The sequence below is a fragment of the Penicillium psychrosexuale genome (assembly GCF_028828465.1).
Source record: "Penicillium psychrosexuale strain IBT 29551 chromosome Unknown utg000005l, whole genome shotgun sequence".
NCBI classification, from domain to species: domain Eukaryota; kingdom Fungi; phylum Ascomycota; class Eurotiomycetes; order Eurotiales; family Aspergillaceae; genus Penicillium; species Penicillium psychrosexuale.
Genome location: NW_026643190.1, coordinates 824,184 through 852,155, shown reverse-complemented (window position 1 = coordinate 852,155; position 27,972 = coordinate 824,184). Strand labels below are relative to the sequence as shown.

Sequence of the window (27,972 nt, the reverse complement as noted above, 5' to 3'; positions counted from 1 at the left end):
ACCTAATTTGCCCCAGCGTTGACTAATTCCCCAAATCTCGATCCAGCCAGCCCTCTGAGTACTTCAGGATTTCCAATTTCCACAATTTTTCCCGTATCTATAACTACCACCCGATCAAAATCCATAATCATCTCCAGCCGATGCGCTACCGCAATCACGGTGAAGCCCTTAAATTCCGACCGGACAGTATCTTGCATCACCAGTTCAGTCTCCTGGTCTACACTTGAACTCGCCTCATCCAATAGTAAAATGCCTCCGCTGTTCTCATCGTTGGAAAGCTTGGCCCGAGTCGTCCGACGCAGCAGCGCCCGTGCCAGCGAAAAAAGCTGCCTTTGTCCGGCGCTGAATGTCCCTGCATTCATGGGTGCTTCTAGGCCGCCGAGTTCCTGAATAAATGACCTTAACCCCAAAACTTCCAAGGCTGCTGTGCATTCTTTAGAGGTGCAAGTGAGGGATGGGTCCAAGTTTCTGCCGAAGGTGGAGCCGTCCGGGAGGAAAACAGGATCTTGAGGAACTGCAACGAGACGTTCTCGAAGTACAATGCGGTTGATGAGGTGGAGGGGGGTATCATCGATGGGAATTTTGGTCTCTTCATTGCTTGTGGCGGGGAGCGGATCCAGAAGTTTGAGAAGGAGAGCGATGAGGCTTGATTTGCCACTGCCGGAACGACCGCAGATAGCAATCCTTTCGCCAGCTTGAATGGAGAGGTTGACGTTATTGAGAGCAAAGTTATCTCCAGTGGTGCTGAGGGAAAAGAAAATCGATGGATATAGTTAGTTTGGCATAAATTCAGGGACTTGGCTGACTCTCACTTGTATTTCGCGGATACACCTTTCAACTCAACTGTGCCGCGTTGAGACCACTCCTCACCCGGAATAATATCCTCATATTCTCGGTCCTCCGGTATGACAGTCTCATTAAAGCTCTTGAGTCGCGAAATTGCGCCGATGGAGGTTTCCAGCTTAGTATAGAAGATGACTGTGCCAGAAAGGCTATCCCCGAAGCTCATGAGGGAATATAAAGATGCACCAGCGAAGGCGGTACTCGAATGGAGGCGCACGGCAAGGGATGTCATGACTACCGCGATCACCATGACAGTGATGTTAAGCACTAGATTTAGCCACTCTTGAATCATCGGGAGGAGATATGCCGGACGTTGGCTGGAATTAACCAGCTGAGCATTCTTTTGGAGATCATCAGGGAGAAAGCCTGTTTTGAGGTGAAAACTATTAGCTGAGAGTACATATAAGTTATCACACTGAATGCATAAATCTTTATCACTAACCAAAGGCCCTCAAGGTCACAATGCCCCTGACTATGTCAAGGAAATGTGCACTGCATAGAAAAATAAAGGTCAGTATGTGGCATACCGAGCAGTCCGAGCAGTCTACAGCTCGGAACCGGTATTATTGGCTTATAAGCTTACTACAGCGGACTTTTAGTCTCCAAGTCTAAAAGCCTTAGTTGTCGGGAGGTTCGCATGTAGAATCTTTGTACAAGAAACAAGAAACCACCAAGGAGCGGATAGCTGATGGCAAGATACGCCGACGAAGTAAGCATAACAGCCGCTTGTCCAATTGATTGGAAGACCTGTACATTTTTGTCAGAATAGATTGTGAGCCAAATATCTCGATACATTCACAAACTTACACAAAACTGAGTGTTTAACAAAGCATCTGGTAGCTCTGTGTCTATAAGATTCAGATCTTGTGAGAACAGGTTAGTGACGATACCAGTATCTGTGTTGGTGAAAAATGACAGCGGTGCCTGAATCAGGGTGGTGGGAATGCTCTGGTGCAGGTTAGCACCTGCTCTCTTCACTGAAACGATGAGAATAGTGGTTCCCAGAAGGAACAGTGCTATCATCGCGCAGATTTGGAGCACCGCATAGACCCCGACGTAGTAGCCTTTGGAATGGTCAGGATGGGCAGAGGCAACGGAGTCACTCCAAAAGCTGAGCCCTTCGAATCAGTGACGTTAGTTCCATTGCAACGTGATGTTTATGACCGTTCAGACGGCTTACTCCGGAATAGATCGCAAATATACTTACAGATTGATGGGAAGTTGGTGAAAACCCCCCAAAGAGTTCCGAAGAACAAGCTGCATGCCACGACAAACCATCCCATGTTTTTCAAATAGTGTTTAAATACACTTCCATCACCTGTCTGCCGTGCCGAGATCTGTTCTGGTGCTAAAGATGATGCAATCATGTCACTTGCTGTCGGCAACTGGGCTAGTTCAGACTTGGATGCTTCAACCTCGCTCCGAGTCGGAGGGACCGATTCCTTCCTCATAGACTCGCGGTCAGAACCACCATTCAGCTTGAGCCGTTGAATATATCCTTCACGACTTGACAAATCATCAAAAGTGCCTTGCTGCACAACGAGGCCATCCTCAAGTGCTATAATCTGATCTGCAGCAGGTAGGTGTCTGATATTATGGGTGCACAGCACCACCGTTGACTTTCGTTTTCTGAGTAGGCCATCGGCTCCAAAAACTCTTTGGAAGACTTTCGTCTCGGTATCCGCGTCCAAGCCGCTGAATACATCATCTAAAATCAGTAGTTCGGAATGTAGATACAGGGATCGTGCAAGGGAAACGCGTTTCTTCTGCCCCCCAGAAAGGGCGATGCCATTTGAACCGATATTTGTACGGTCTCCTTAGGGTAGGGTCGCCAAGTCGACGCTTAGAGCCGTAGATTCGATGACTTGGTCATATAGCTCGCGATCAAAGATGGAAAATCCAATTATATTGTCTCGGATGGTCCCATTCCAAAGAAAGGCAGTTTCATCACAGAAACCAACATGTCGGAAGTAGGTGCTTATTGTCACGCTTCCCTCGCAGAAAGGAATCTCCCCTAGGATTCCTTTACAGAAAGTTGACTTACCCGAGCCCACAGGACCAATAACCATCGTCAGCGATGACGTAGGAATTTGAGCGCTAACGTTCTTCAGGACGAACTTCCCTGCTTTCCATCCAAGGTTAGCATCTTTGATGATAATGCACATTTCAGATCTGGAATCTATCAAAACTTCGAGGTCTGCCGGGATCTTTTCTTGATCTTGCCGTAGATGATCAAAAACTTGGCGAAAGTCATGACGGGGCTCGTGCTCTAAAAAGGTCTGAATGCGGCCTAGGCACGCCAGGCCCGAAACAATGTCAGGAATTGACTGAAAAAGCTGCAACAGTGGACTGGTCAACAAGTTCAAGAAGGAAAGGCTCGTGAAAATTGTCGTAGAATCAAGCTTGCGACTTGTAATTGCAAATGTCACTGGTGGATTGATAAGCTGGGACATAAACGCGAATGCCGCTGCAATCATGAAGATTTGGCGGAATCGGGCACCAGCTGCGAGTTCATCCACACGGAGTTGCTGTATATAGTCACCCACCGCAGTCGTGAGTCCAGATATCTTTACTGACTTCATACTAGCGATAACTGTGGCAGTTAAGCCCACCCGCTTTTGAATCCCCGACATCCATGATCTTTGTGAATCGCCGGTAAAGTGGATGAGAATACCCAAGCCGAAGAAACAAGCGAAAATTACCCCCATTGGTGCAAGAAAAACAACCCTAAGTCGCTCATACAGCATCCAACTCGCAAGAGCAGCCTGAAAAATACTCGCCCAAGTCTCATGCACATAAAAGAGTCCCATATTAATGCGCTCCATGTCTGTGCTCATCAAGGTCAACGCAGCGCTATCATCACTGGACCCAGTCTGTGCCCTTGTGGCCGCCGCAAAGGTCTCAGTTACCAGTATAGACCGCACCATTGTACGAAAACGATGGTGGAAGTACCTGGAATTCATTAGCATACATCGCTTCTTGAAATCTCTTCGTTAAACGAGACAGGGGTCAAAAACTTAAAAGCACCATACCAAGACAAGGCATATGAGATGGCAATCCCGGAGTATATCAATATACTAGCACCAATAAGGCCATATCCAACATTTGCGTCAATCTCCGATCCAGAGAGTACAATCAATAGTCTTTCGATAAACAGAGGCTGGCAAAAAGTGAAACCAACCAGTGCCAGTCGTGGAGTGATGGGAAGTAGAAGAGGAGCCTTTAGGGTACGTGCTAGAATTTTTAGGAGACCGAATCGATCTCCTTTGAGCTTGAAGTAATCCATATTGTCTGCGAATTTCTTGTGCAGCGCTTGGGCATCAAAGGAGCTATCCAATGGGTAGAGGTCCTCAACCGCCAAAACGTTTCTGTATCCAGCCATGAACATCTTGTTGAGCCAGAAATAGATACCAAGCGAGAAAATCCCACTAGTCTCCTCGGGGCTGTGCATTTTATCGTCCCAATCCACCCACCTCCTCTTCTCATAGGCTTCTAATAACAAAACTGCTACCTTCAACGCCATAGACACACACATTATAATGCTGTAAGTGAGTTCAGGCTCGTCATCTGATGACATAAATAGTGTTCTTGTTTGGGCTATTTCAAGTATGAGCGTAAGAAACAAGTAGCCATTCAAGATAATAGGTGGTCTTGGACTTCGGCTGTGTTCTAAGACACTCAGGACAAGGATAAGAAGAGCCGATAGAACCCTGAGAACCGAGGAAGCTATGGAAAGACTGGTCACTTGGAGGGACCCAATCGTAGCTAAGACGAGGAGAGCGAGTTCCAAGCTGACATAAATGATGAGAGTGACCTAATAGTTTAGAAGACATGTCACGGCTCAAAGTCAGTTCCGCAGGAGGAAGAGCATACCGACTTCAGAAACAGAAAGGCCGGCGCATTCACCACAGCGGGCTTTCGAGCCTGAGAGAGACTGCGCCATAGGAATACCGGAATAAAAATAGCAGATGGAAGAATCGAGAAAAACACCTGCTCAAATTGGATATCGAAATCGAATCTTGCGTTATTCATCTGCAGTAAGTTCCCAATTCCGGAAGTGAAAGTCATTTTGGGAAGGGCTGTAAGCCGAAGCAAATACTGTCTTTCGTTCTCCTAAAGCAATATAACCTGGCGATAAGGACGAAAAGATTCAACCTGAGGTCCGCTATGATGCAAATTCGTACAAAAGCGAGATCTGGACCGTTGGCACCCAAGTCGCCCCACGACCTGGGCGCCTTGGGGGCCGTTTTCATGCCAAGCCGCTCCAGAACACATCCAGCTCGCTATCAGGAACATATGATGGACCTAATGCCGACCTCGTTCTCTTCTTGAACTGATTATTTTTGATGCTCGCCAGTGCCTATGTCATTTACCCTCTACTTCCGATCCTCTATTTCCGATCTACCTTTACTACCATACTTGTTAACCATGTTTTGAACGTCACTGGACAGTAATTCTTGGTTCACTTTAAAGGTGGATATGCATTAATATAGACAGGACAATATCTGCCTTGGAAAACCCCTGGTCTTTGAATCATCTAGCAGGGGTCGAGCTGACGTGGCAGGGAGGATGGAGGTGGAGCCCAGTTGTTTGAGCCAATAACGAAAACATAATCTAACAGGGGTGAAAGCGAATAGGACATAACTGGGCGCAGGCGCGTAGGAAACAGGAAATATTGAGGATCGATGACTCTGATAATAGGGACCAGGGGCATTTCCTCCCAAGATTGAAATTGTTGAGCGTCGTTAGTAATAGGCATGGAACTGAAAGATTTATTTTGAACTAGGTGACCGTAGACCCAATTCCCTTGCCTTCTGAGGAGAATTCTTGATCTATAGATCATTCTGTGCAGTAGAATGTACAAGCTCACTTTTTTCAAGGGAAGAATTTCGAAAGGTATACAACAGAAGAGAGCAAATAGTTCGAAGGCTATCCACTATACCAATCAACGTCCACCTTGTGACGACAAAGATGAGCTCTACAAGAGTGAATGTTTCGCTTGTTTAATAAGTGTGATCAGTTTGATTGGTATGTGCTATTTGTACTGGGATATATGTATAAGTATAGGCAAATCAGAAGGGCTGTAGCGAGTCTACAGGGCGACAAAGCCATAACAACGAATTGAACCGAAGATATATCATATATCTTCTAGGGCTATATATAGATGCTAAGTGTCGAAATGTTTCCGTTTCAACTTGTAATAGTGTCACTTTAGAAGGTCAGTGCGGGCGTCACGCTACCTAGGGTGATTCTCACCCTGTCCTATAGCGCACTCACCCTTCTCACCCCTGGTCGCGCGACCGTAAAGCGGCGCTCACCCAATTCTCACCCAGTCTATTATTATTGCACTCGGTCTTATCCAAAATCAAATTCTCTTATTCTATCTACCTCTCCAATAATATAACTGATACATACGACCATAGGGTGTGGAAAACAGGGCTTCCCGTCCGCTCAGCCGTACTTAAGCCACACGCCGGTGAGTTAGTAGTTGGGTGGGTGACCACCAGCGAATCCTCACTGTTGTATGTTTTTGGTTTGTTTTAGGTGAGTCTATTTCCGATAGATAGCCGTGCCAAGCGCCTAATACACCTTCCGGGTGTTGGTGCGCCCCAGAGGATGCAAGATCTAGAAATTAGGTATTTCTTGTATGACTTACCTATACAAAAGGTACTTAGGCACCGTGTACATATAACATGCATCTTCTTTAACCTCGTCGAATAAGATAGCTTTGAATATAACTAACAGTTGTAGGTGCGGAATAAAAAAGGGCTTAGTTACTAAGCCTCACAAACATCCATCGATAGGCACAAATCAGGCATATATCTCCAAGCGCACTAGTAAAGATGCGGGCCACTATACTTGATAGATTTCATAATACCATCACCTCATCAGTAACGCTGGGCTTTGAATTTCCGTTGCGAATATATGCTAGAAGGTACAACCTGCTTATGTAGAGTTAACCAGCCTGATGTACCATAGTGGATCTTTTTTGAGACATGATACTCATTCATACGGGTCTGTCTATAGAAACTTGACACTGGCCACGAGATGTTTGAGGATTATATATATCTGTCAGACTAATTGCGAATCATCTTAGTCATTTTGTTGTGATATGAGGCTGGTGCAGATCAGGAAGCAAGCCTACGCAGGCGTATAACGGCCAGGGGTCGGATGCGGGTGACTACACATCAGAGGGGCCCCCCTGATTTCTGCCGTTCTAAAATAAGGCATTAAGGGACCAAGGTCCTCTAAAATTGGGTTTTGACGCCTGACCCCTATACCTCTTCGTAGTCCATGGCATATTCCGCCCTCGTACAACCAATGGCTACATCCCAGTCGCTGTGTCCTATGTACTGGCTGCCGCAAAGGAAAACCGTATGTTTGATCAGAGAATGAGCTGTTTACTGAGCTTACCGTTTCACTAGCGAACAAAGTCATACTTCATTATGGAGACATAATGGACCCTTACTTCCTCTTGGGCCTCTTCAAGGAACACGCCTATGATGAGGTGTACCACCTTGGCGCCCAGAGCCATGTTGAGACATCTTTCAAAGTGCAGCTGTACACATGTGATGTTAATGCCATGGGGACTATGCGCCTCATACAAACAATCTTGACGTTGGGATTGGAAAAAAGCACCAAATTTTATAATGTATGCTTCTGAACGTGACAAGCACTGTCAACTGACAGCTGACAACTGACAATTCAAGGCATGCTCATCCGAGACGTTCGGCCAGACGAAGAATTGCTACCAGAACGAAGCAACCCTTCTTGCCCCTGTATCTCCCTACGCAGCGGCAAAGGCCTCTACCCATTGAATGGCACTCCCTACAAGCCCAGAGCCTCCGGTAACGAGAATTTTGGTATGTTTCTTCATGTTGTACATCGAGAATCCAAGGTTGGATCTTTATGAAGTTCAGTGACTCTTATCGGAAGCTGACTGGAAACTGGTTATATAGTCGACAAAAGAGGGTCACCGTTTTACTAGTGCGCTCGAGAAATATAAAAAGCACACTCTCAGGTACTTAACTGGCTATGCCCGTACTATTCCGTACTGTAACGGCCAAGTTCCGACATAAGCTAAAAAGGCCATCGCGCGGTATGGTAATATTCGAATTCAGTTATAACTTCACCCTCTTACGACTTGATTCCCCAGAAAATAAATTCGACGACCGTGAGTCCTGATAGGACAGGCCATCAAGGCCCTGTTTTTCAGACCGCTATTCAAATCGGTGGGTGTGACTTACAATACAGTAGTAGGACGACAACAATACAGCAGTGTCTACACAATACTTAGACTCCTCGCTTTGAAATTTGGCAGAATGGGTAAATCGACGATTATCAGAGACTCGTCGTGGCTCGAGAACATGTCGTGGCTCAAGTTCTCGTGCCACTGTCAAACCTCTCCCAGATAGCGTGCCACCAGTTCGTCTTGCACCATATGTCTAGGCCTATCATGTCTAGACCTATCATAGAATTTAGCGTACTTCCCTTCCCTAGAAAAAGGCAAACAGAATCCTCACAATGGAATGCAGACATATCTCGGATGCATCAAATGCAAGCATCTATCCCGACAATATGTAGATCTATATATTGATTCAGATACAGTTAACAGGTATACTACATTCTCCAACTATAAAGGGCTATATATCAATATCAATATTTGATGTGACAGCATTTTCTTTCACTTTGCTTTCACTTCTCAGGGTTCTCACTTTTTCTTAGTTGCCTCTTACAAGTAAACTAAACATTGTAAAAAGACTATCCATCTCTGGCTATGACATGTCATTTGAAAGAAAAAGAGCGTGGTTTTCGATTCTTGTGTCTATTTCCTTGAGAGCGAGCTTCATCTCACTCTTCCCTTGACCTGACATCCTCCTTGCCCAGTTGGGCATACTGAGCCAGCCAAGATGTACAGGCTTCGTGTTGGTCGCGTCCGATCTGTCCAATGGAGGCCGTAGATACCTGATAATCAAGGTCATGATTGACCTTATAGTGCCTTCACAAGGTCCCTATTGAGATATCAGTATTTCAGGTACTGTATGCCTCAGGCCGGAAACTAACCGTTCTCGGGTGTAAGCTTTGATAAGGTGTCCACTGTTTCATAATTTTATTGAGAAGCTTGGTTGCATTAAACCTTGGAAGCTTGAAACCCCACCTACAAAAGGGGTTTTGAACCCTGAGTCCTATAAGTCTTCGTACCACGCCCACTTAGCAACAAGTCCATTTCTGCCAATCACCATAGACCGTCGCAATTAAGCTAAGACTGACGAGTTGGATATTCTATACCGGTTTTCAGTTGGCCAAGGATAGCTTCTTTTCCGTAGAGGATACTGCTGATAGAAACGTCCTTCAATAAATAAGGTGGATGTTGGAAGGGACTACGTCAAAGTGCATTGTGCAATATGAGATTGGGTTGAGTTGAGAGTTGTAAAAAGCTTAGTTACAGAGACTAAGAAATCCGACACCCCCCACGAATATCATACTATTTTAGTCTCCTGTAGGACCTAGTCACATCTCTACCGCAGGTTTTCTGGGTATAAATACCTGTCCCCTCACCTTTTCTTTTCTTTCTTTCTCCCCTCTCTAAGCTACCACCTCTATTTTTGCTTTCTCTCAGGATAAAAGAGTAAGACCTCACTCCATTCCTATGAGAGCTACACTAATACCTTGAGCAGGCCACTTCCTGTTCCACCGATCGTGCAGAGTGACACCGAGCTTCCCCCAGGCGCCTGGGCTGAATATGCGCTCACTCTCCCGTGGAGTGCTGCAAGACTAGGCACCCACGTGCGAACCGACCTATTGGCCATCCTCCGCGGCCACGAAATTCAGCGTGAGCTGGTAATCCGCACCATTATCCCGTGGAACGCCCGCCGGTTTGACATCGAACTCGGAGCGACTAGTGCCCGTGCAGAGGCCGCGTTCATATTTATGACCGGCCAGGTTATAGAGGTCCCGTGCACATATTGCCAAGAGCTTAAGGGGATTTTCCCCTTATGCGTTCGAAGCCGGGAGCGCGGCACCCCAGGACAGTGCGCCAATTGCTGGTGGTCTGGTCGCGGTTGCTCGCTGCAGGCCTCCACTCAGGCCCTGGCCGCTAGCGCGGCGTTCTTTCAATCTCCCTCGCAAGTCCTTAATACCCCCCAAGTCCGCCGTGCACTTCGTGACCATACTCGACCCCTCTCCACGGCCACTCAGCACCTCCAAGCCGTTGTACAAAACCCTACTAGCACTCCCCAGGAGATTCTCGCTGCTATTCAAAATGAAATTGCCCAGGTGAATGGATTCCTCTCGACCTTCCAGTAGGGGAACGCCGAAACAAATCAGTGACTTATGTTAAGGGGGATTTCTCCTCCTTCTACCTAGTATTGATAATCACAATTCCATCTGCTATTTCTCTTTTTCTTCTTCTTATTCTTTTATAGCCTGCCATACTGAATAAAGTAGGCCAACTTGACCGATAACCCCTCTCGAATATATTCCTCTTTTTTTCATTTTACACTATATCTTTTCTCCATTAGTATAATTTAAAACCAGCCTTATACCCGTCCAGCTCTTATTTATATATCCTATAGATTGCCCCTGATTTCTTTCCTGATTCCTCCTATTTTTTCCCAGTCTCCTCCCAGTCTCTTCTAACTCTCCTCCCAGTCTCCTCCCAAATTTCACCCGATAATTTACTACCACTTTAACAATATCTCTAATATTCATAAAGTAAGAAATCTATTTTAATTTTTATATATAGCTAAAGGCTGAACTCAAAATCACTGAAACCGTTGTGGTAGAACTGTATACATTGTTTAAATAGATTAAGATGGTTCTTATAAGGCCCCATTGAAATATACGTTCATTGCGATGTCCTGTTAGGTTGATGTTTAAATGTACCCAACCTCTTCAGCTTCTGCCATAATAGCCCTCGCTAGCTCGCGCTTTTCGGTAATGATGGCCCCAAGGGCTTCGCCCCTCTTGAATCTCTTCCATTCAAGATCGTAAATGTCGCTCATCTCTTCCAGCATGACCTCAAGGGTTCGCTTCCTCGGCATCGGCTCGTTGGCTTTCTTTTCTGCTTTTGTGAAGCTGCACCTTATACCCTGTCGGTCGAAGTGGCAGTTTGGACATGCTGTCATTCCAGGCACCCGCACACAGTTGGCAAACTTGCCGTCCAGCTTAGCACAGTTATCACAGCAGTTGGTCTCATCCAGGAGTTCCCCAACGGCTTGTCCAATCAGTGCCTCGATGTTGGTTTTGTGAAAGCCGATTTGACGGTCCCATTGGCTAGCGTTTGGATGGCTCTTCTTCAAGTTCTTGCTGTTGATTTGGAGTACCGGCTCTCTTTGTAGCGGCATTCTGACAAGGCTATATAGCAGGCTGCCTCGAGTGAGGCTGGCTGCTTGGCCCCGGTTCCACTCGCACTCGACTGCCTGCTTAGCCCAGTACCCTGGCTTTTGCTCTGCTGCACCGAAGTGTCCAAAGATCGGATCACGGCCTTGTGTCGTTGGTGCTGCTGAATCTTCCATTTCTGCCGAACGTTAGTGTTTTCACTTTAACTCACTGCCTACAACCCCACAACGCTTACAGTGTATCCCCTTGGCGAGTTCCTCCAATGCGTGCATGAAGAATCGATATATGAATGATGTGTCAATGAGTGAAAATGGGAGAAAGTATATGTATGATCTTTCAAAAAGTGAGAGTCAAGAAGTTGTATAAACGGTGTTTTGAAGGTTATATGTAAGAATAACTTCAAGTTTGATACGAGTAAGTTCCAACTGATTGCTATTTCCTCACTTCAGTAAAAAGCCATATATGTACGTTGTATTCTTTCACCAATTTGTCCCTTTTCTTTCGATATCTACTTATCATCAGATGAAAACAGTTATGGCGCACTGGGAGTTAGAGACCGTTGTACCCTGGACCTAATCTTATAGCGCTCAGGGCCCAACCCCCCTTTTTGGAAGGTGTTGATGTATGAACTTTATGGGTAAAATGATAAGAACAAGAATTTTAACAAACTGTGCACTTTTGTATGGGATTCAGCCATGGTATTCGACAGAAACTTTAATTTAATTGTGATCTATTACTATGTAGTTACACCCACTAGGTACCCGGAGGGAGCAACCTTGGAAGTTACGGCATCATCTCGTTTCTTCCTTCCACACCTCCTGCCTTTACATCTCACCTCAGCTTAATAACCCAAAAAATCAGAGGCTGTGATTCATTCTAGCCCTAGTCGTTGCCTCAGGTTTCCAGAATTCACGTTCTTTCTGGTTTGACGTTCTTTCCCTTTTGACCAACTTGGTCCTTCTTCCACTTCACACAACCCTGTTGTTCACCTTTACCCTCCTCACCATGTCAGACGATACCCCTCCTCAGCCATCCGACTTGACCACAGAGCGATCATGCTTAGACTTCAGAGATCTTAAGTCTTTCAAATATTGCATCGCTTCTATCGCCCAAGTGAAGGACTATCACGAATTTGTCTTCCTTGATATCCCTCCTGACTGGAAAGATACTGCCTTCGAAGTCCTTGACGAGGTTGTTTCTGCTCGGTAAGACTTGGAAACTATACCTACCTCTATGTATCGTCTCACTGATATTGGCACTACTAGAAAAACATACGATAGCACGGCAGACGTCCTAAGAGTGGTTACTATGCCTACGGCAATACACAATTGCATCCAACCCTGGCTGTACAATGAATTGTTCAACTGGGTGGTGACTGGAACTATTACGCCAGACGAGGCGAACATGATTCACGGAGAATGTTCAACGAGTAAGTAATATGGGTTCCCCCTTTAGTGCTTAAGGCTAATAAACACAGCCCTTCAGTTTCCCAGCGGTCCGTATCGTGGTTCAACGAAGGAGCCAGACTTCTTCTTTATGATCCGTGACCGGTTGTTGCCAACTGTTGCCGTTGAATGTTGGTGGAGTGAGTCAATGTCACGTTTACACAATGACCTGAACATCTTGCTGGTTGGAGGAAATGGCGACATTAAAGTCGTCATTATAATCAAGTGGTCGAAGCTCACCGGAGATCGTGTTTCTGGCGTCGCAGAATTATACAAGTGTGATAGGAACGGCATACCTGTACGCGAACAAAGTGAGGTATGTTGAAGATATTCTAAGGTTCCATTTATGTCTCACTTACTAATTACCTGAAATTTATAAAGGTTATTTTCCCTTCTGATTCGACGACCGTCGACCAACAACTTGTCCTCAAACGACGTGATCTTCTTGGATCAGGGGTTCATAATCCCAGCGGCTCCCTCGTTCTTGATCTTGACACTTTACGCGACTTTGCAATTCGTGCGCTTGGGCGTATGGGCCTTATGCCCGCTACTTGAAGGGGGTTCGACTTTGCTGTTGAGAATAGCTATCATGCCCGATACAAAATGAAAAGCTCTTGAGAATTGTGAGAAGACCAGCCGTCGTAATAGTAGATGGAAATAATCCAGGGTTCAGTACAAAGTACCATATCAGGTAGGAATATCACTTGAGAATTGTCACCTGGGGGTTATTCTGGAGCTTCATAGTGGGCCTTTACAGTTAGAGTGACAAAGTAAGGCTAGAGAGATAAGAATGGACGGGGAAAGGAAGGGTACTTGTAGCTTTTTTTGGTCACTATGAGAAATATACCTTTTGCTATACGGGCTGAATATTCGGGTGAGGAATATTCAGGTGGGTGAATATCTGCCCTGAGTGCCCTGAATAGAGCGGCGAGCCGCCCACGCCCGAACCGTGGGCGCTAGGTGACCACGGTCATACACATGCTGTTGTATGTTTTTGTTTTTGTGTACTCAGTATAGCAATAGTATAGACCTACATAGAAATGAAACATGTGTATACTTGACGCTTTCTTTTTGCCTCACCAGACCGAGCAAGACCTACGGAGTATAACTAGATTGTGCCAGCAAGCCGATTAGTCAGCCCCAGCACCAGCTCGGCCAAATCCTGAAATTGCCGAACGCTCGGGAAAGAATTTCAACGCTCCGACCGCATCCGGACGAATTCCTTTTTTGCTCAAATTGAACAGCCCCAGAAAAAAAAAAAGGAATTTATCAGATGGTACGAAAAAGGCGTGCTCTTACGGAAGAGGAAGAGCAACAAGGTCGGGAGTCCCAAAGAAGGAAATTTGTTGCGTGCGTTTTCCAGATAGCTCACACCGGAGCACCGAGCACTAACACACAGCATTCACAGCTGTCAAAGATGCCACTCGCATAAAATCAAATGTTCCGGAGACCAGCCGTGTAGCAAATGCCGCACGGTAGGCGTCGCTGATGAATGTGCCTATGCTACTCGGGATCGCCAGGTGAAAGTTAGTGAAAAGTATGCAAGCAAGCCACCGACTATTATTAGCCAAAGCCCTGAAAAGCTTGTCTATTCCAAGTCTCAGACCAGAAGCTAAAACTGTCCCCTTCAATCAGCTATTTGGATCAGATCCTCGCAGAGAATCAGCGGCTTAAGGAACGGTCGATCACCTCGGCTCAAGTCGCCGAGACCAACGACCCCTCGCAAAGGTAGACATCTCTTTGACTTTCCAAAAGATGACCCACAACATACAGAATACTGAGGTTTACAACAGAGGCCCTTCCAAGACAGCAGATGTCCCTGATGGAACAGGCATTCAGAATCCATTGATTGGAGATCGAGCCTGGTTTCACCGGTATGATCCCTCTTCGCCGCCCATCTACATCGGCGAGGCAGCATGTTCAGCATTCGCGACACGGTTTCGGCTTTTCTTGTCGGGGAATAGTGGAATGCCACATATTCCGCGAACACAGTATGAGCGCGAAGAGACAATCGCCGCAGCGAACGAAGCCGATATCCAGTGGCCGAGTCTTCACCATGCTCGGTTGTTAGTCCGGATAGCAATCCACCAGATCGGACATCTGTACCACCTCATGATGCGCAAGTCGACGTTAGATAAACTGGAAGAGATCTACCAGACACAAGACTTTGACTGCGCGGCTAACAAGTGTAAATTCTTCGCCTTGTTCGCCTTTGGCCAGGCGTATTCAATCAGATCTGAGCCCAATTCTGGCTCCAGGGTACCAGGCACATCGTATTTTGCTCGGTCAATGGGATTGGTCCAGATCCTGCCAGAGAGAACCAGTGTTACACACCTGGAAACCCTGCTACTGTTGGTATGTGGCTCAGCATGTGCTATTGTTCGCATCAAAATACTTACCATATCCCAAGTCTCTTTTCTCATACTATCTCAACCGGCGTCATTCAGCATACATCCTGATTGGAAACGCCATGCGGATGGGTTTGACCATCGGCTTGAATCATAATATCCCGGAATCACAGCTCATCGACCCAGTGGAGCGCCAACACCGCATCCAAATATGGTGGACGATCTACATCTTCGACCGGATGTGGGGGTCCAAAATGGGTCTCCCAATGCAAATCCTCGATGAAGATATCCACGTCGACATGCCTTCAACCATCTCCCCCGCTGGCGCCACGAGGAAGAACTCTCCGACTCAGAATACATGACCGCCAACATCAAGCTGGCACGCATAGTGGGCGAGACAATCACCCGACTGTACAGCCGGCGAAAGTACCAAGAAACCTTCCTCCAACGCGTTCAGAAACTCCTCAAAGCCCTGAAACACTGGGTAGAAACACTCCCCGAATCCCTCAGACTCAACATGGAAGACCTAGAATCGAGCAAGAAACCCATCGCCTCCCTCCACATAGCCTTCAACCAATGCGTGATCCTAACGACGCGCCCAACGCTACTTCACCTCTTGATGACACTAAGCAAAAAAAGAAAACCTCACCCGAACACCGGCAATCATACCAGTGGAGCCGAGACCGAAAGCGATAGCGAAGATGTATCCGTTTCCCAACCAGTCCTTACTCTAAGCGAAGCATGTATCCATGCAGCGCGACACTCCCACTCCATGATCCTGACACGGTGGATCAACGGGTCCATGCCAACCTTCGGCTATTTCCACGCCCACTACCTCTTCTCCTCGGCATTGATCTTGGCAATGTCCAGCTTTGTTCCAATCGGCAGCCCGACTGATATGACCGCGTTCGACTCCGCGCTAGATCTGCTACGCTCCATGGCCGAGAATGGGAATTTGGCGGCGGCGGAATTCTATCGGAACCTGGAGCAGGTGAAGGTTTGTTTAGCTGCATATCAGGGAGGAAGGCGGGATGACGGAAATGCTGATATGGCTGCTGGTGGAGGAGTCGCTCCTAATACCAACGCTAATGCTAGTGGTAATGCTGCTCCTTCTAGCACTGGTGCGGTGGCTTTGTCTGGGCCTTCGTCGGATTTAGCAACAGCTACTACTCCTTTTTTGAACGCCTTGCCACTGAACCCATCCACATCGGCAACTATACCTCCAGCATCTTTGATGCCCACAACACATAGTATCATTTCTTCTGCCCCCACCACACAACCTGTCCATAGCCATGGATTCGATGCATATGCCTATCCCTTGAGGGATGCCGTCAGCGGGTACACGACCGAAATGGCGTTTCTAGAGCCGACCATGCAAGATTTTCTGGCCCAGTCAGATATCGACCTCGGGCTGTTGCATCCTGTTGATACGTTCTTTAACGAGGCGGAGAATCTGTATACATGCCACGAGTTTTGATTGGGTATAGCTGGGGCATATGAGATAATAATATGCACGTTTTAGATTTAGACTTAGTCGTTCTGGTCTGAGTTGACTTAACAAGTGACTCAACACTGTATGGTCGAAGCTGGTATTTAGCTCAATATACTCTGTCATGTGTACGCAGAGAAATATCCTTGCGGGCAAATAATGGAAGACACAATGTCATGAAAAGACACAACACAATCAACTTTGCGAAAAACATTGATGAAGATAAACCGGAATCATAATCGAGACATCACATGAACAAGCATTTACAGCATGATGAGAGACGCATGATGGATATAACAAGTTGCTTGGTATATGTCGTGTAATTCAGCAGGCAAAAACAGTTACGGTCACTTTCCCTCACCATCAAGCCGGTGTATGAATCAAAAACCCCATAACTAGATACATGAGATACGGAAGAATATGCGCGTCTAGAGTTCGGCATCAACAGCAAACCCAAAGTTCGAGCCATGTCGTGAAAGAAGGTCCATGCAGACAAGCCAGGCTCGCCGGGAAGAAAGATCTTTGGTCGACATTGCTTTCAACCAGTGAGTCGCTTTGTTGATCTTTCTAGTGATATCAACAGCCTTGGCGGTGTTTATATGAGTGCGAGTGAACAGCTCGATGAGCAGGATGGTAGTCGACTGCATGATGTTGTGCAGAATGCACCACCACGGAGCGACGCCATACAGCCAAGTCAAGTCTAGATTTTCAGGCAGCAGTTCGAGCATTTGGCCTGCCATATGAACGCACAAGGCTGCCATCTGATCACACACCGTTCCCTGGCCCGCTTCAGATGACTGTCGGGATAGACGGCGGATACAGGGCTGCAAGATTATCAGCTTGGTCGAGTAGAATTGGAAAGCAAGACTAGCACGCTGCTGTAGAAATTGAGGGGTTGGGTCTAGCGTTGTGAAATGAAACTCCACCGGAAGACGAGACAACCAGTTGTCAGTATGATTGTTTAGCGTGGAGATGGCGGCTTCGATCTCGTGCCATGACTGTCGAACTGCTCTAGGAGCATAGAGCATATTAATAGCTTCTCGTAAGAGATGAGCCAAGTCCACTGTGTACAAAAGGTACAGAGAGGAATTGGGTGTTAGATTCTCTACCCCCGTCTGTCTGGCCCTTTCTTCTTGTTTTCCCTTGCCCGACTCTCGCCGTTCCGGGGTTCTTGGAGTCATATACTCTTTTGGCGAAGTTGCCGTGGTATCGGAAATTAAAGAGGGGGGAAATGTACTTCGAGCCCTTTGGTCGGTAGTAAGTTGCGCGACACGCCTGTCCCAAAAATTCTCCTCTGCGAAGGGGACAGGGAGGGGTGTGGAGCAAAAAATGTCCCCCGTGCCAGGTGGACGGCCTGTCATCTCACATAGCACCATGTCCAACATAAACAGTGCCCACCAAACTCGATATCGAAGTTCCTTCGAAAACTGGGTGATGCTATCGCTCTCGCTTCGAATGTTTAGACCCATAGTCACCGCCGATCGACTCGCCATTCCGATGAGTTTCCATGACCTAGATGAGCAAGACCAGTCAGATATAAATCGTGCAATAAATCAGGAAGGAAAAGGGGCAAGACCGACCTATTAATTTGACCAACCGATAGGAGGTAGAAAGCAGCCAAGCCATCCACCTGTGCCTGTTGCAAGTCCGGATAATCTAGCAATACTTTACCTACATTCAACCTCCACGCCCGTGCAAAATAAGTCTGATGGCCGTCACAATTTGGTTGGAACTGATCGACGAGGAAGCAATGTCTGGCCGCAATGGCAAACACTAAGTTTAGCACTATAATCCATCGTCTCCCAGGTCGCACGTTCGGATTCGCATAGAAGGATCGATACTGATTCAGAAAGACGGCCTTTCCAATGATGGGGAAGGTAGGATGTACGGCGTGAAAGTAGGTGTCAATGAGCCTGTTAGCAATTGGTTGCGGAGGCCGGTGTGTGAGGTCGATATCGTCAGGAACTAGAATTTCCGAGTCATCTTGGAAGTAGTTCACGGAAGATATCGAAGGGCGTGCGGGGGTATCTTTGACTGCAATCAAGCTGTCATGATCAAGGTAGCGCTTGAGTCTATACAACCATGCCATCTCTGAATGTTCACCCACAAATCCCGTCGGTTGTACTTTCTCATCCCGATCGAAGTCCTCTTCGGTGTAGTCTACAGCCCCCGAGGGAATAGACACAGGACTAGCATTAGCACGGGAAGGAAGCACTGATTGATTGATGGGCCTTGTTGGGTTGGTGAATAAGGTAGGGATAGGGGTAGTGAGCGTGGTCCGTGAATTCAGCTCCCTCAGTGTTTTCTCGACCCGCTGGGCCGACAAGACATCGAGCTTGGGATAAAGTTCGCGGAGCAAAGCATCGAAGGTTTGAACCCGTGTAGTTAGATCGTTCAGCTGCCTATCACATGTCAGATGAAAGTATTAGAACAGACGAAAAAGGTTAACGACTTCACCATCTTCTCTCTTTTCCGGTCGCCATACGAACACGGGACACCGGCATCCAGGCACCGATGACAGGCTGGGCGATGACCACTACATTTGGCCTTTTGCTCGCGGCAATTTTCACAAGCCCGGCTGACTCGACCACTGCTAGTCCAACTACTGGATTGTGCGTTCCGGGGGATAGCCACCTTAGCATTCACGCGGTCGCTTGTGTTGAATGAAGGATAATCGCGGGCATCACGGATAGTTTCGGTATTGAGCTCCAGGGGGGAAGGTTGCGGGCATTCAGGCGCCCAGTCAAAATTGAATCCATTTCCCAGGTTCGGATATTCAGAAAACGGAGCACCAAAGTTCTCACCCATATCGTTACTAGATATAGTTTTCGAAAGGATTTGATCATAGGAAAGGGTTTTCGCACGAGACGCAAGACACTAGCGGGACATCGACTCATAAGCCACACTGGACGAACCGCCGGGGAAGAAGAATCATCCCCCTTGCACACGAAGGAAAAAATTAAAAATAGAAACACACAAAAACAAAGTCGACGAGTCCCCTACTGTGGACTAGTCACAAGTGGGTTTCAATCGAGATCGGGTCCTCTGGTATGCTGGAGGTCTTTGCCGCCACTAAGAGCAGCGCTAAGGCCAATAAGTGCTTTGCATTGCACTTTGGATGGTATTTTTTTGAATAGACGAGAATGAACATCGTAGAAGCTTCCAGACTGTGAATAGGTGTGTTGTATCGCATAGACAATGGCGCGGGTGGTCTGTACGAGCCTTGCTCGAGATTTTCCTTCGGTTTGTAACATCCATGATTCCCATACATATAACCTAAAGCTATATGGGACCCGCTCTCTGACAGGCTGAGAACTCAGGTTCTCTCTGTACTAGGGTTTAGACCCAAATCTTATCGCCCTCTTTCGGTCCGAGAATCACCGGTATCCCAAATTCCGATGATAGTTTGGCAAACCATCATTGTGCCAGGACCCAGCATCATGAATACATTTCATAAAGCAACATTGGTTTGCTTATCAGAATCAGATGGTAAGATTGCTCCTTCAGTTTCCTCTCCCTTCAAGGGTCTTGGCAAAATTTGCACGGGGATCTTTGTTGTGCTTTCAGACCCGGAAATACGGAATCGTATGACAGTCTTTCTAAGTCAACATCCAATGCGTTTCTTTCAACCACATCGTCTTGTTTCTCTTCGGACTTGCCTCAGTTTGGGTGGGTCGATACTCGTTCGTCATCAAATCGAAGACCCACTGACGTTCGCATGCTCATGCCCACCGAAAGGCAAGCAGACAACAAACCATCACGACCCCATTGATAGAAGTGACTATCATTTGATTTCTTGGTCTTGTAACAACGAGTCGACGAAGCGTGGCTGATTGCACGATCAGCTGCGATGGATAGTCCGCCAGCTGGATGGTCCGGCAGTCCGGCAGTCCGGCAGTCGGCAGCACTGCAGCAAATAGAGCAATCCAAACGCCCGATAGACCTTCAAAAGAAGATCACAGAGGAAACTGATCATCTGCATCATCAACCATGATAATTTGGGCAAAATTTTGACACGGACCCAAAGGGACCGGGCCTCTGTACAGCTGGGCAACGCGCATCAGAGTCTTCGCTTAACCCTAGTCTTTTGCTGGCTCCACTGCTCGGGTTTCTAATAATGCGCTATAGGCAGCATTTTTAGCACAGCCTGTGATCTGCAAGGCGTGAGAACCAGCAGTCTGCAATGAGCACTTAAAGGCAAGACAGATGCCAAAACGTGAACGAAAGCCTCGGTCTTTGCTTCATCTCATAATGTAAGTCCGAGAAGAAGCGCCACGATAGTGATATGACCGGTGATATGAGCCGTGATATGAAGATGCTCATACTTCACTGGAAGCTGAGCTAAAAGCTGGTTTATGCGAGGATAGGGATGGACTTCGGAGCAACGCGCCCGTTGCTCTTGGTTTTTCTGTTAGTGCACGCGCAAATCCATTGAGCCACCATTCAGTGTCATTTTTCCAGGAAAAAATCATAAAGCTTCTCCGCCCCTGTGATCTCAGGCAAAATTCATCTCCGACTCGAGCCTATCAATAGCGCAACGCAAAATGCAGCGGGAAATCGAGCCACGTGTTGGAACCGTTCAAGAGGACCACGACCCAAGCGCACCCTAAATCACAAGACAATCGCTTTCCATTCCTCTTTGACGTCAATGGAGAGTCATGTCAAAGAGAAAAAATGAGATTGGGTGGCTTAAATTTGGGCTCTTCGGTCAAGCGTCGAGTCGGGCGTTCCGCCGCTACGGGTTCATGTGACCATTGTTGTGATTGTTGTGAATCTAGTCCACCGAGAGATAATCAAGCCGTCTCGGCGCGAGCTACGGAGGACAAAAAAGTGTTTCAATGCTGCCTGCCTGTTGTGTCCGGAGAACATGCGCCAGCCTATCGGCTGGAACAGGTCGTGCATACATGTTTTCTTTTCATGCAGGCTGACTCTATAAACCTGCCGTTTAGGGTTCGGAACTAGTCTCTCACCAGAATTCAATTATTTTCGTTGTTTTTCTTCCCGTTGGCTTTCGGATAGCAAATAATTCATTATCTATCAAGTCAATTGATTCAATCCGTATGATGCCTGGAAATCAGCGACTGCTCTTGTATGATTACGCCATAGATCGATGTTGTCGGAGTATGCAAGTCAGCATACCAGAGGATACCGGAGGATCTATTAATCCTAACAATGTGTAGTTAGTTAGTTAACTAGTTAGTTAACTAGTTAGTTAGTTAGTTATTGTTTATTTTAGTTTATGTAATCAGGCTCCATAAATTGCCAGCTGAGCCAGTACAGAAATAGGGACTGATTGAAACCCATTGATTGGACCTATATTTTACGGAAACGGTTAATCCGACATTTATTGTTTGCCTCAGGCATAAATATCATGTGACCAGGATAATTCACGTGACCGTGGTATCTCCCCCTCTGCAAAAGGCTATCTCTTGCAAGAACTCATGGACGCATTCTGAAATCTAAATTAACTAATTACAGCGAAATGCAAGCATAACGTCATACAGAAATGTCTTTGCGCGGGCCCATGCGGCGGTCGCACCTGAGGCAAGTGAGCGCGGCGAGCTTGGAAAGCAGCTCCACCCACTCACTGGAGGCTTCGAACCGTGACCATGACCACGACCAAGCCATAGATGATCGGACTGTCAGGCTTTCCTCGGCAAGCTGGACACGACACCAATGTGCGCTTTGGGTGCACGATGAGACGTTTTCGCGTGAAGAGATTTTGTTGAATCCATCGGCTTTCGGCGAAACTGAAGTGCAAGTTGGCGATCTCGTCGAGATCCTACCCATACGGGGCTCTGGCGATGCTGGTTATTCTACGCTTAAGCCAGAGGCAGCTTCGAAGGCTGCTCGTGAGGGTCATGCCGAACTCAACTCGGCGGCTCAAACGGACAGCACCTCGAAGTTCAAGACTCCACTGCAGAGCCGTTGTTTATTCGTCGTGAAGGCCTTACCACCAGAAACCAAGGCTCGGAATCCTCAATTGGAGATCTCAGTGACCAACAACATTGCCAGCATCTTTGGTTTCAAGAATAGAACTCAAGTTACATTGGCGATTGTGGATCGAGACCAATGTGCAGCGTCTCATGTCGATATTGCCTTTCGCGATCAATACATGGTCCGATCGGACATGTGGAGACTAGTCATGTCGGAGTTATCAGATAAAATCATGTATAAAGGACAAAAGATCATGTTTATGGGAAGCATCAAAGCCACTGTCAAGAACATCTTTATCCGAGAGAAGAAATGCCTTTCGGGATATTTTTCGCCACATACAATCCCTATTCTCCGAAGCGAGTCCGCAAAATATGTCCTATTCATCCAAATGTCGAAAGAAATGTGGGACTTTGACTCGGAGGGCACTGGGGACATCCTCTTCAGTCGGGTTATCAATGGTTTCCTACCGGAGCTCTTCAAGCGATGGGCTAATTCGGACGCCAAACATTTGGTAACTATTGTGCTATTCACTCGAGTCGAATATGATAAACCCAACACTCCAGGTCAGCCTAAACTCAGCGCTGGAAACTTGAACAGCAAATTTGGACCAAACAAAGTTCCAACTCGAGATTTCTACCGTGTGGTAGTAAATGATATGGCAAGCGGCCATTGGACGACCATCCTAGACGAGCTGAAAAGGGAATTCAGGACCTTCTTACGAGATGTGTCAATTCTAAAACCGGACGACGTTGATCCTGTATCTGGTATCAAGAACTCCAAGCCAAACATGGCGACCATTGCCGGGCACCCAAGTTCAGCTCTACGAGGAAATATTTTAGAGGCCATTCATCTCGCTTCTGCTCATCTGGCTTTTGATCATATCGATCGCGACATGGTCCATACTGGCACCTCGATCATTGTTATCACACCTGGTAGTGGCGTTTTCGAGGTTTCCTACGAGTCCTTGGCTTCTACAACAGAAGCCCTTGCGAACCGAGGCATAGCAATTGACTTAGTCTGTTTGAGTCCGATGCCTCTCCATTCTGTGCCACTTTTCAAATACCGGGAGCCAGTGGAGCAACCTTCTGGGGATTCGGGGGGAGCTAGATCCAGTGAAGTGAACAGGGATAGGATGTCTTCTGAGATACACCATTCCCTTTCAAGCGTTGTCAGCAGAACATCATATCTTTCTCCAAGCTCATACCTGTCTGCAACTAGAATGAGGGAGCGGGCAACACCTCAAGCCAAGGAATGGAGCTTTGGCATCCCTCATTGGCTTGATATCTCCTATTGGAACCCTGAAACGTACCGAGAGTCCCGGCGAATCTTGAAAAAAGACCCAAATGCGCCAATCTCTCTTACCGTCACTCGTCCATCAAAGGCATTCACGCCACGAGTGCGTATGTATGAGATCCAAATGATGGGAGTTATGGAAAGCGAACAAGCAAACATCACAATCCCCTACCTTACTGAAGGGCGCGGTGGAACAAGACCTCGTGGATCTTGGCCCGGCTACAATTCAGGTAGTCGCGCTCCCCCTAAAACCCGTTTCACGAACCCTTCATCATTCAAGGGACAAGGACAACTTAGTGATAGTCTTCGCCGGGGGTCCTTTGTTCAAAACGTGGCAGACCAAAATGAATCGCAGACTCGAGATACGCGGAGTTCACGAAAGGCAGTGATGTCTTGGATGGATCAATACGATGAAACCCTTTTCGCTGTCTCTCCAAAACCGCACCAGGGTACCAAAGCGCCCAAGGCAAAGCGACCCAGTGAAGCGGAAGTCCAGGCTGCTGGGGGTGGAGTGCATGAACGGTTGTCTGCCCGCTCTATCACGCGCCTTCGCCATCATGAAACGAATCCAGCAGACGAGAATGATTCTTTGCACTCTGGTCCTCGAAGAATTGAGTCGAATATGACTACACCAAAAAGCCCAGGCTCGGTCAAGAGTATGTCTCCCATAAAACCAGTGTTGAAAAGGACGCCGGTGCCAATGGCATCACGTATTTCTCGGACAATTAGCTTCGCACTTCGAGGCTTGAGCGCTACTCCTCCGAGAGCCTTGGCAAGCACAGTGGTAAATGTAGAACATGCCAGTGCTATGCCGATGACAAACCAAAGAACTCCTGCCGGATCAATTTCCGATACCAGGAGCATCACTTCTTTGAGTCCGTCAGAAACTGCATCGACTACATCGGTCTTCGAGGTATTTTCGACGCCTTCAACACCCGCCAAGTCGTCCCAAACTCCTGCTAAGCCGATTTCCATCAAAATGCCTCCCAAAAATCCACCAAAGGAATCCGAACGGCCAGAGGAGGCGGGCCCCCATGAATCGCTGTCGATGGACACGCCAGCGAATGAAGTCGGTCGGGGCCATGGTGATCCTCCGAACGATCACAATATCGAGATCACTCTCAGCCATAGTCCGCGCGAGCTACATGCGCGGAGCTCCCCGAGCAAAGCTTTAGCCCCGTGGGTCCGATCGGTCAACCCATGCAATACCCCTAAAGATGTGCTGCGAGATATTAGTTGGTTTGGTCGTTGGCAACATGCATATCCTCGGCCCCCACATGTGGCTGTGGTGAAGTGGAAGAGTTTGAAGTCTCCTGCGGTGCTTCCATTGACAACTGAAGAATTTCCGACAGCTAGCGTGCTTGCTTCAGACTATCTACAGACACCATATCGTGTCTTCCCAAATGAAGATTCCGAAGGCATTGAAGCACCAAAGACACGCGGGGTACTTTTACGAGAAATGATCTCGCTGCGGCTTTCTCATGGCTTCCAACTCATTGTTGGAAAACATGTGGCTGAAGTGTCCGCGCAGCCCACCCTTGAATCATTAAACGTCTTCGATTTCCGAGGTCTAGAGCGCGATGGGCTCACAGTGTTTCTCTCCAAAGGCAACGCGATTCACCGACTTGTCTGCCTCCAAGGGGGAGAAGTTGAAGTGACCCGCTTTACGCATCAAAACTCTGCGGTGATCATTTCTCCCAAGAAGCCTACCTTTACTCTTTATCAACCGGCGATGAAAACAATATTGAGCGCGGAATACGAAGTGAAGGACATCAAGCTGGATCCAACCTCCGAAGAGTACAACTGGAACTATGCCGATAATTATGTGGCTGGTCATCGAGATTATCTCCAAAATCCAGCGCAGCAGCTGCAATTCTGGCGAGTCCGTTACGTCTTGATTCCGCTTCAACTCCATGCCAATTCTCGGCGAAATTTGCAAACTTCTCATGAGGATAACGAAGAAGAAATTCATTTGCTGGGGATCAGCCAACTGACCCATATTTGGCAACGATTCAAATACGTGTCGCCGGAGGAAAAGCTTTTCGAGACGTCAAATCCCAAGCGAGACCAGAATCCCTTGAATATCATGTACCAAACACGCAATCCATCGGAAATCGTTACGGCAGAGCTGGACCGTTTGCTACTCACTGATCCAGGGCTCGACAATGCCCCGGCTCAGCTCTTGCCGGAGTCGGAACTGTTGGACAGATCTAGCATTAATCTTATGTCGTTGGCGCAAATTATCCAAGGCGAAAAGGGCGTCCGGATGATGGACCGACGGTGGCATTGGAGGTTACATTATAATTGCTTCATTGGATTTGAATTCACAACCTGGCTGTTGCAAAACATACGTGATATCGATACTCGTGAACAGGCAGTCAAATTCGGCAACGAGTTGATCGATCATGGCTTGTTCCAACATGTGGAGAAGAGACACAATTTCCGAGATGGCAACTATTTCTACCAAGTCTGTGCTGATTATCGTGTCACTCGTCCAGAGTCTCGAGGAAGCTGGTTCCCTCAACTTAGGACAGACAAATCGATGCCGTCGACACCCGCTATCGGGACTGTCAAGGACTCTCCTGCCAGCCTCAAAGCTCGATCAGACAGCATCGACGAGCGCATACCACAGACTCCCAGCACTCCCACCAAGGCGAAGAACAAGGTCGCCATCATGTTGTCCAAGTCCATGAAATTCGATGTTGATCCGCGCAAGCGGTCGAATCGGCCGGAAGTGATTGATCTTCATTGGGACCGACTACATAACCCCGAGAATTGCTTCCATATCGAACTCAGCTGGATGAGCACGACCCCCAAGTTGATTGAAGATACCGTGCTTTCTTGGGCTTCGACCGCAGACAAATTCGGGCTGAAATTGGTACAGGTGCCGATCGCCGAAGCCTGTGCTATCGACAAGACGCAGCCATTCCGGAAACCCTACAAGGTCACACTCAAGATCCCACCACCCAAAGGGCCATTGCACACTGTGTTCAACAATGCGTCATTTGCGCAGCCGGGTCCACCGGATCGCCTCTACTACCAGAAGGCCATACTGCGAAAGTTTGATTTCGTACTTGACTTCGAAGCCTCCTCTGCATTCCCAGCAGACGTTGAAGTCTCCTACTCCTGGGGAAAGCCCGATTACAAGTACCCGCAGTTCATCCACCGAACCGGAAGCATCCTCGCGCAGATCACCGACGAAGGTGAGTTCCTTGTCCTTGCGAATCGGCTGGTGAGCACCCGCAGTACCGCGAGTCGAGACGCAGCCCGCTTTGAAAACCACAATCGATCCGACTTCCGAGGCCGTGATGGACTTGACCGCATCTCGCCCCGACTTTCTCCAATAACCCGGCCCGTTCATGACATTGGAAGCATCGGCAGCCCACTTACCCCAGCTGGATCAGCAAGCCTCGACGCGGGAAACTTGTACCGCGCTCCGGAACACATTCTTAATGGCCTATCTGAGTTCTGCAACGATGCAGCCCAACTAGAGCAGTTCTACTCGGAGTCGCATGCTCGTCCGTTATCCACGAAGGTGGAATCGACTACCGCAAACCTAATGGATGCATCGATCCCGTCCCTCGAGCTTCCTGCCAGCGTAGTCAGTCATCATATCCCACTGCCGCCAGGATTACCATCTCGGATCACCCGTGATTCGCGCGACGGACTGATATCACCGGAAATTACACTTGCCAGGGCTCGGGCGGAAAGCATCAGCTACAATCCCAGCCCTAGGAGTGGCAGCTTACGACCCTTGATCTGACCATTCGACGATACCCATTTGACGCTTTGATGAATTTGTACCCACATGAAATGCGATATTAGCTATGCTTTAACAAAAGTTACCGTGAAAAGAATTTGATTTTATTCGACCTTCCGCGTATTCCGTGCAGATTTTACATACTTCGATCTCGATCTAGAGGGGAATCCAAAAATATCCAGCCTCTCGATATAAAATCCCTCGTCAACGCTAGGCCAAGCCACCATGCATTTTAGCCTGATATCAGCCATTCAGCCGATATTCAAACCGCACTGATCCAACGGTATCTCCCACGCCGAGAATTTACCCCCGCCTTATGTGCTACCCCGAGCTCCAGAAAATAGCGGAGCTCTCTGGCGAATGCACTATTCAGAATCAGGCCATCGCGGACGATACGCCGTGTCAAATGAAGCAGGTCTACCTTCCCCATGGCGTACCGGCGTAAAACAAAAAGAGCTTGACTGCCCTCCCTGTCATTCACTTTCTTCTTTTGTCTTTATCAGCATCCAAAGCTGA

At 47.6% G+C, this 27,972-nt stretch overlaps 8 protein-coding genes across 8 annotated transcripts; 5 read left to right on the top strand and 3 right to left on the bottom strand.

Moving 5' to 3' along the window:
* Window positions 1-2: 2 nt before the first annotated feature.
* Window positions 3-4,911, bottom strand: N7518_009264 (ABC multidrug transporter; the record flags this gene model as incomplete). The annotated part of the gene is made up of 9 exons (XM_057190191.1): window positions 3-744; window positions 813-1,209; window positions 1,286-1,335; window positions 1,427-1,590; window positions 1,651-1,961; window positions 2,051-2,551; window positions 2,888-3,795; window positions 3,876-4,657; window positions 4,717-4,911. The coding sequence occupies 9 exons, from the start codon at window positions 4,909-4,911 to the stop codon at window positions 3-5; spliced, it is 4,050 nt and encodes a 1,349-aa protein (XP_057037847.1).
* A 2,389-nt stretch (window positions 4,912-7,300) lies between these two features.
* N7518_009263 (putative GDP-D-mannose dehydratase) lies at window positions 7,301-7,661 on the top strand (the record flags this gene model as incomplete). The annotated part of the gene is made up of 2 exons (XM_057190190.1): window positions 7,301-7,495; window positions 7,554-7,661. The coding sequence occupies 2 exons, from the start codon at window positions 7,301-7,303 to the stop codon at window positions 7,659-7,661; spliced, it is 303 nt and encodes a 100-aa protein (XP_057037846.1).
* A 1,550-nt stretch (window positions 7,662-9,211) lies between these two features.
* On the top strand, window positions 9,212-10,149 carry N7518_009262 (DUF3716 domain-containing protein; the record flags this gene model as incomplete). Its single annotated transcript, XM_057190189.1, has 2 exons — window positions 9,212-9,258; window positions 9,522-10,149. The coding sequence occupies 2 exons, from the start codon at window positions 9,212-9,214 to the stop codon at window positions 10,147-10,149; spliced, it is 675 nt and encodes a 224-aa protein (XP_057037845.1).
* A 569-nt stretch (window positions 10,150-10,718) lies between these two features.
* N7518_009261 (DUF3716 domain-containing protein) lies at window positions 10,719-11,360 on the bottom strand (the record flags this gene model as incomplete). The annotated part of the gene is made up of 1 exon (XM_057190188.1): window positions 10,719-11,360. The coding sequence occupies one exon, from the start codon at window positions 11,358-11,360 to the stop codon at window positions 10,719-10,721; it is 642 nt and encodes a 213-aa protein (XP_057037844.1).
* Window positions 11,361-12,189: 829 nt separating this feature from the next.
* On the top strand, window positions 12,190-13,184 carry N7518_009260 (uncharacterized protein; the record flags this gene model as incomplete). Its single annotated transcript, XM_057190187.1, has 4 exons — window positions 12,190-12,389; window positions 12,465-12,613; window positions 12,662-12,945; window positions 13,011-13,184. The coding sequence occupies 4 exons, from the start codon at window positions 12,190-12,192 to the stop codon at window positions 13,182-13,184; spliced, it is 807 nt and encodes a 268-aa protein (XP_057037843.1).
* A 492-nt stretch (window positions 13,185-13,676) lies between these two features.
* Window positions 13,677-16,454, top strand: N7518_009259 (transcription factor domain-containing protein; the record flags this gene model as incomplete). The annotated part of the gene is given in 8 exon segments (XM_057190186.1): window positions 13,677-13,731; window positions 13,780-13,905; window positions 13,917-13,979; window positions 14,038-14,104; window positions 14,265-14,357; window positions 14,423-14,984; window positions 15,040-15,218; window positions 15,263-16,454. The coding sequence occupies 8 exon segments, from the start codon at window positions 13,677-13,679 to the stop codon at window positions 16,452-16,454; spliced, it is 2,337 nt and encodes a 778-aa protein (XP_057037842.1).
* Window positions 16,455-16,894: 440 nt separating this feature from the next.
* Window positions 16,895-19,274, bottom strand: N7518_009258 (putative C6 transcription factor; the record flags this gene model as incomplete). Its single annotated transcript, XM_057190185.1, has 3 exons — window positions 16,895-17,978; window positions 18,047-18,868; window positions 18,916-19,274. The coding sequence occupies 3 exons, from the start codon at window positions 19,272-19,274 to the stop codon at window positions 16,895-16,897; spliced, it is 2,265 nt and encodes a 754-aa protein (XP_057037841.1).
* Window positions 19,275-21,972: 2,698 nt separating this feature from the next.
* iml1 (GTPase-activating protein IML1) lies at window positions 21,973-27,459 on the top strand (the record flags this gene model as incomplete). Its single annotated transcript, XM_057190184.1, has 1 exon — window positions 21,973-27,459. The coding sequence occupies one exon, from the start codon at window positions 21,973-21,975 to the stop codon at window positions 27,457-27,459; it is 5,487 nt and encodes a 1,828-aa protein (XP_057037840.1).
* Window positions 27,460-27,972: the final 513 nt, after the last annotated feature.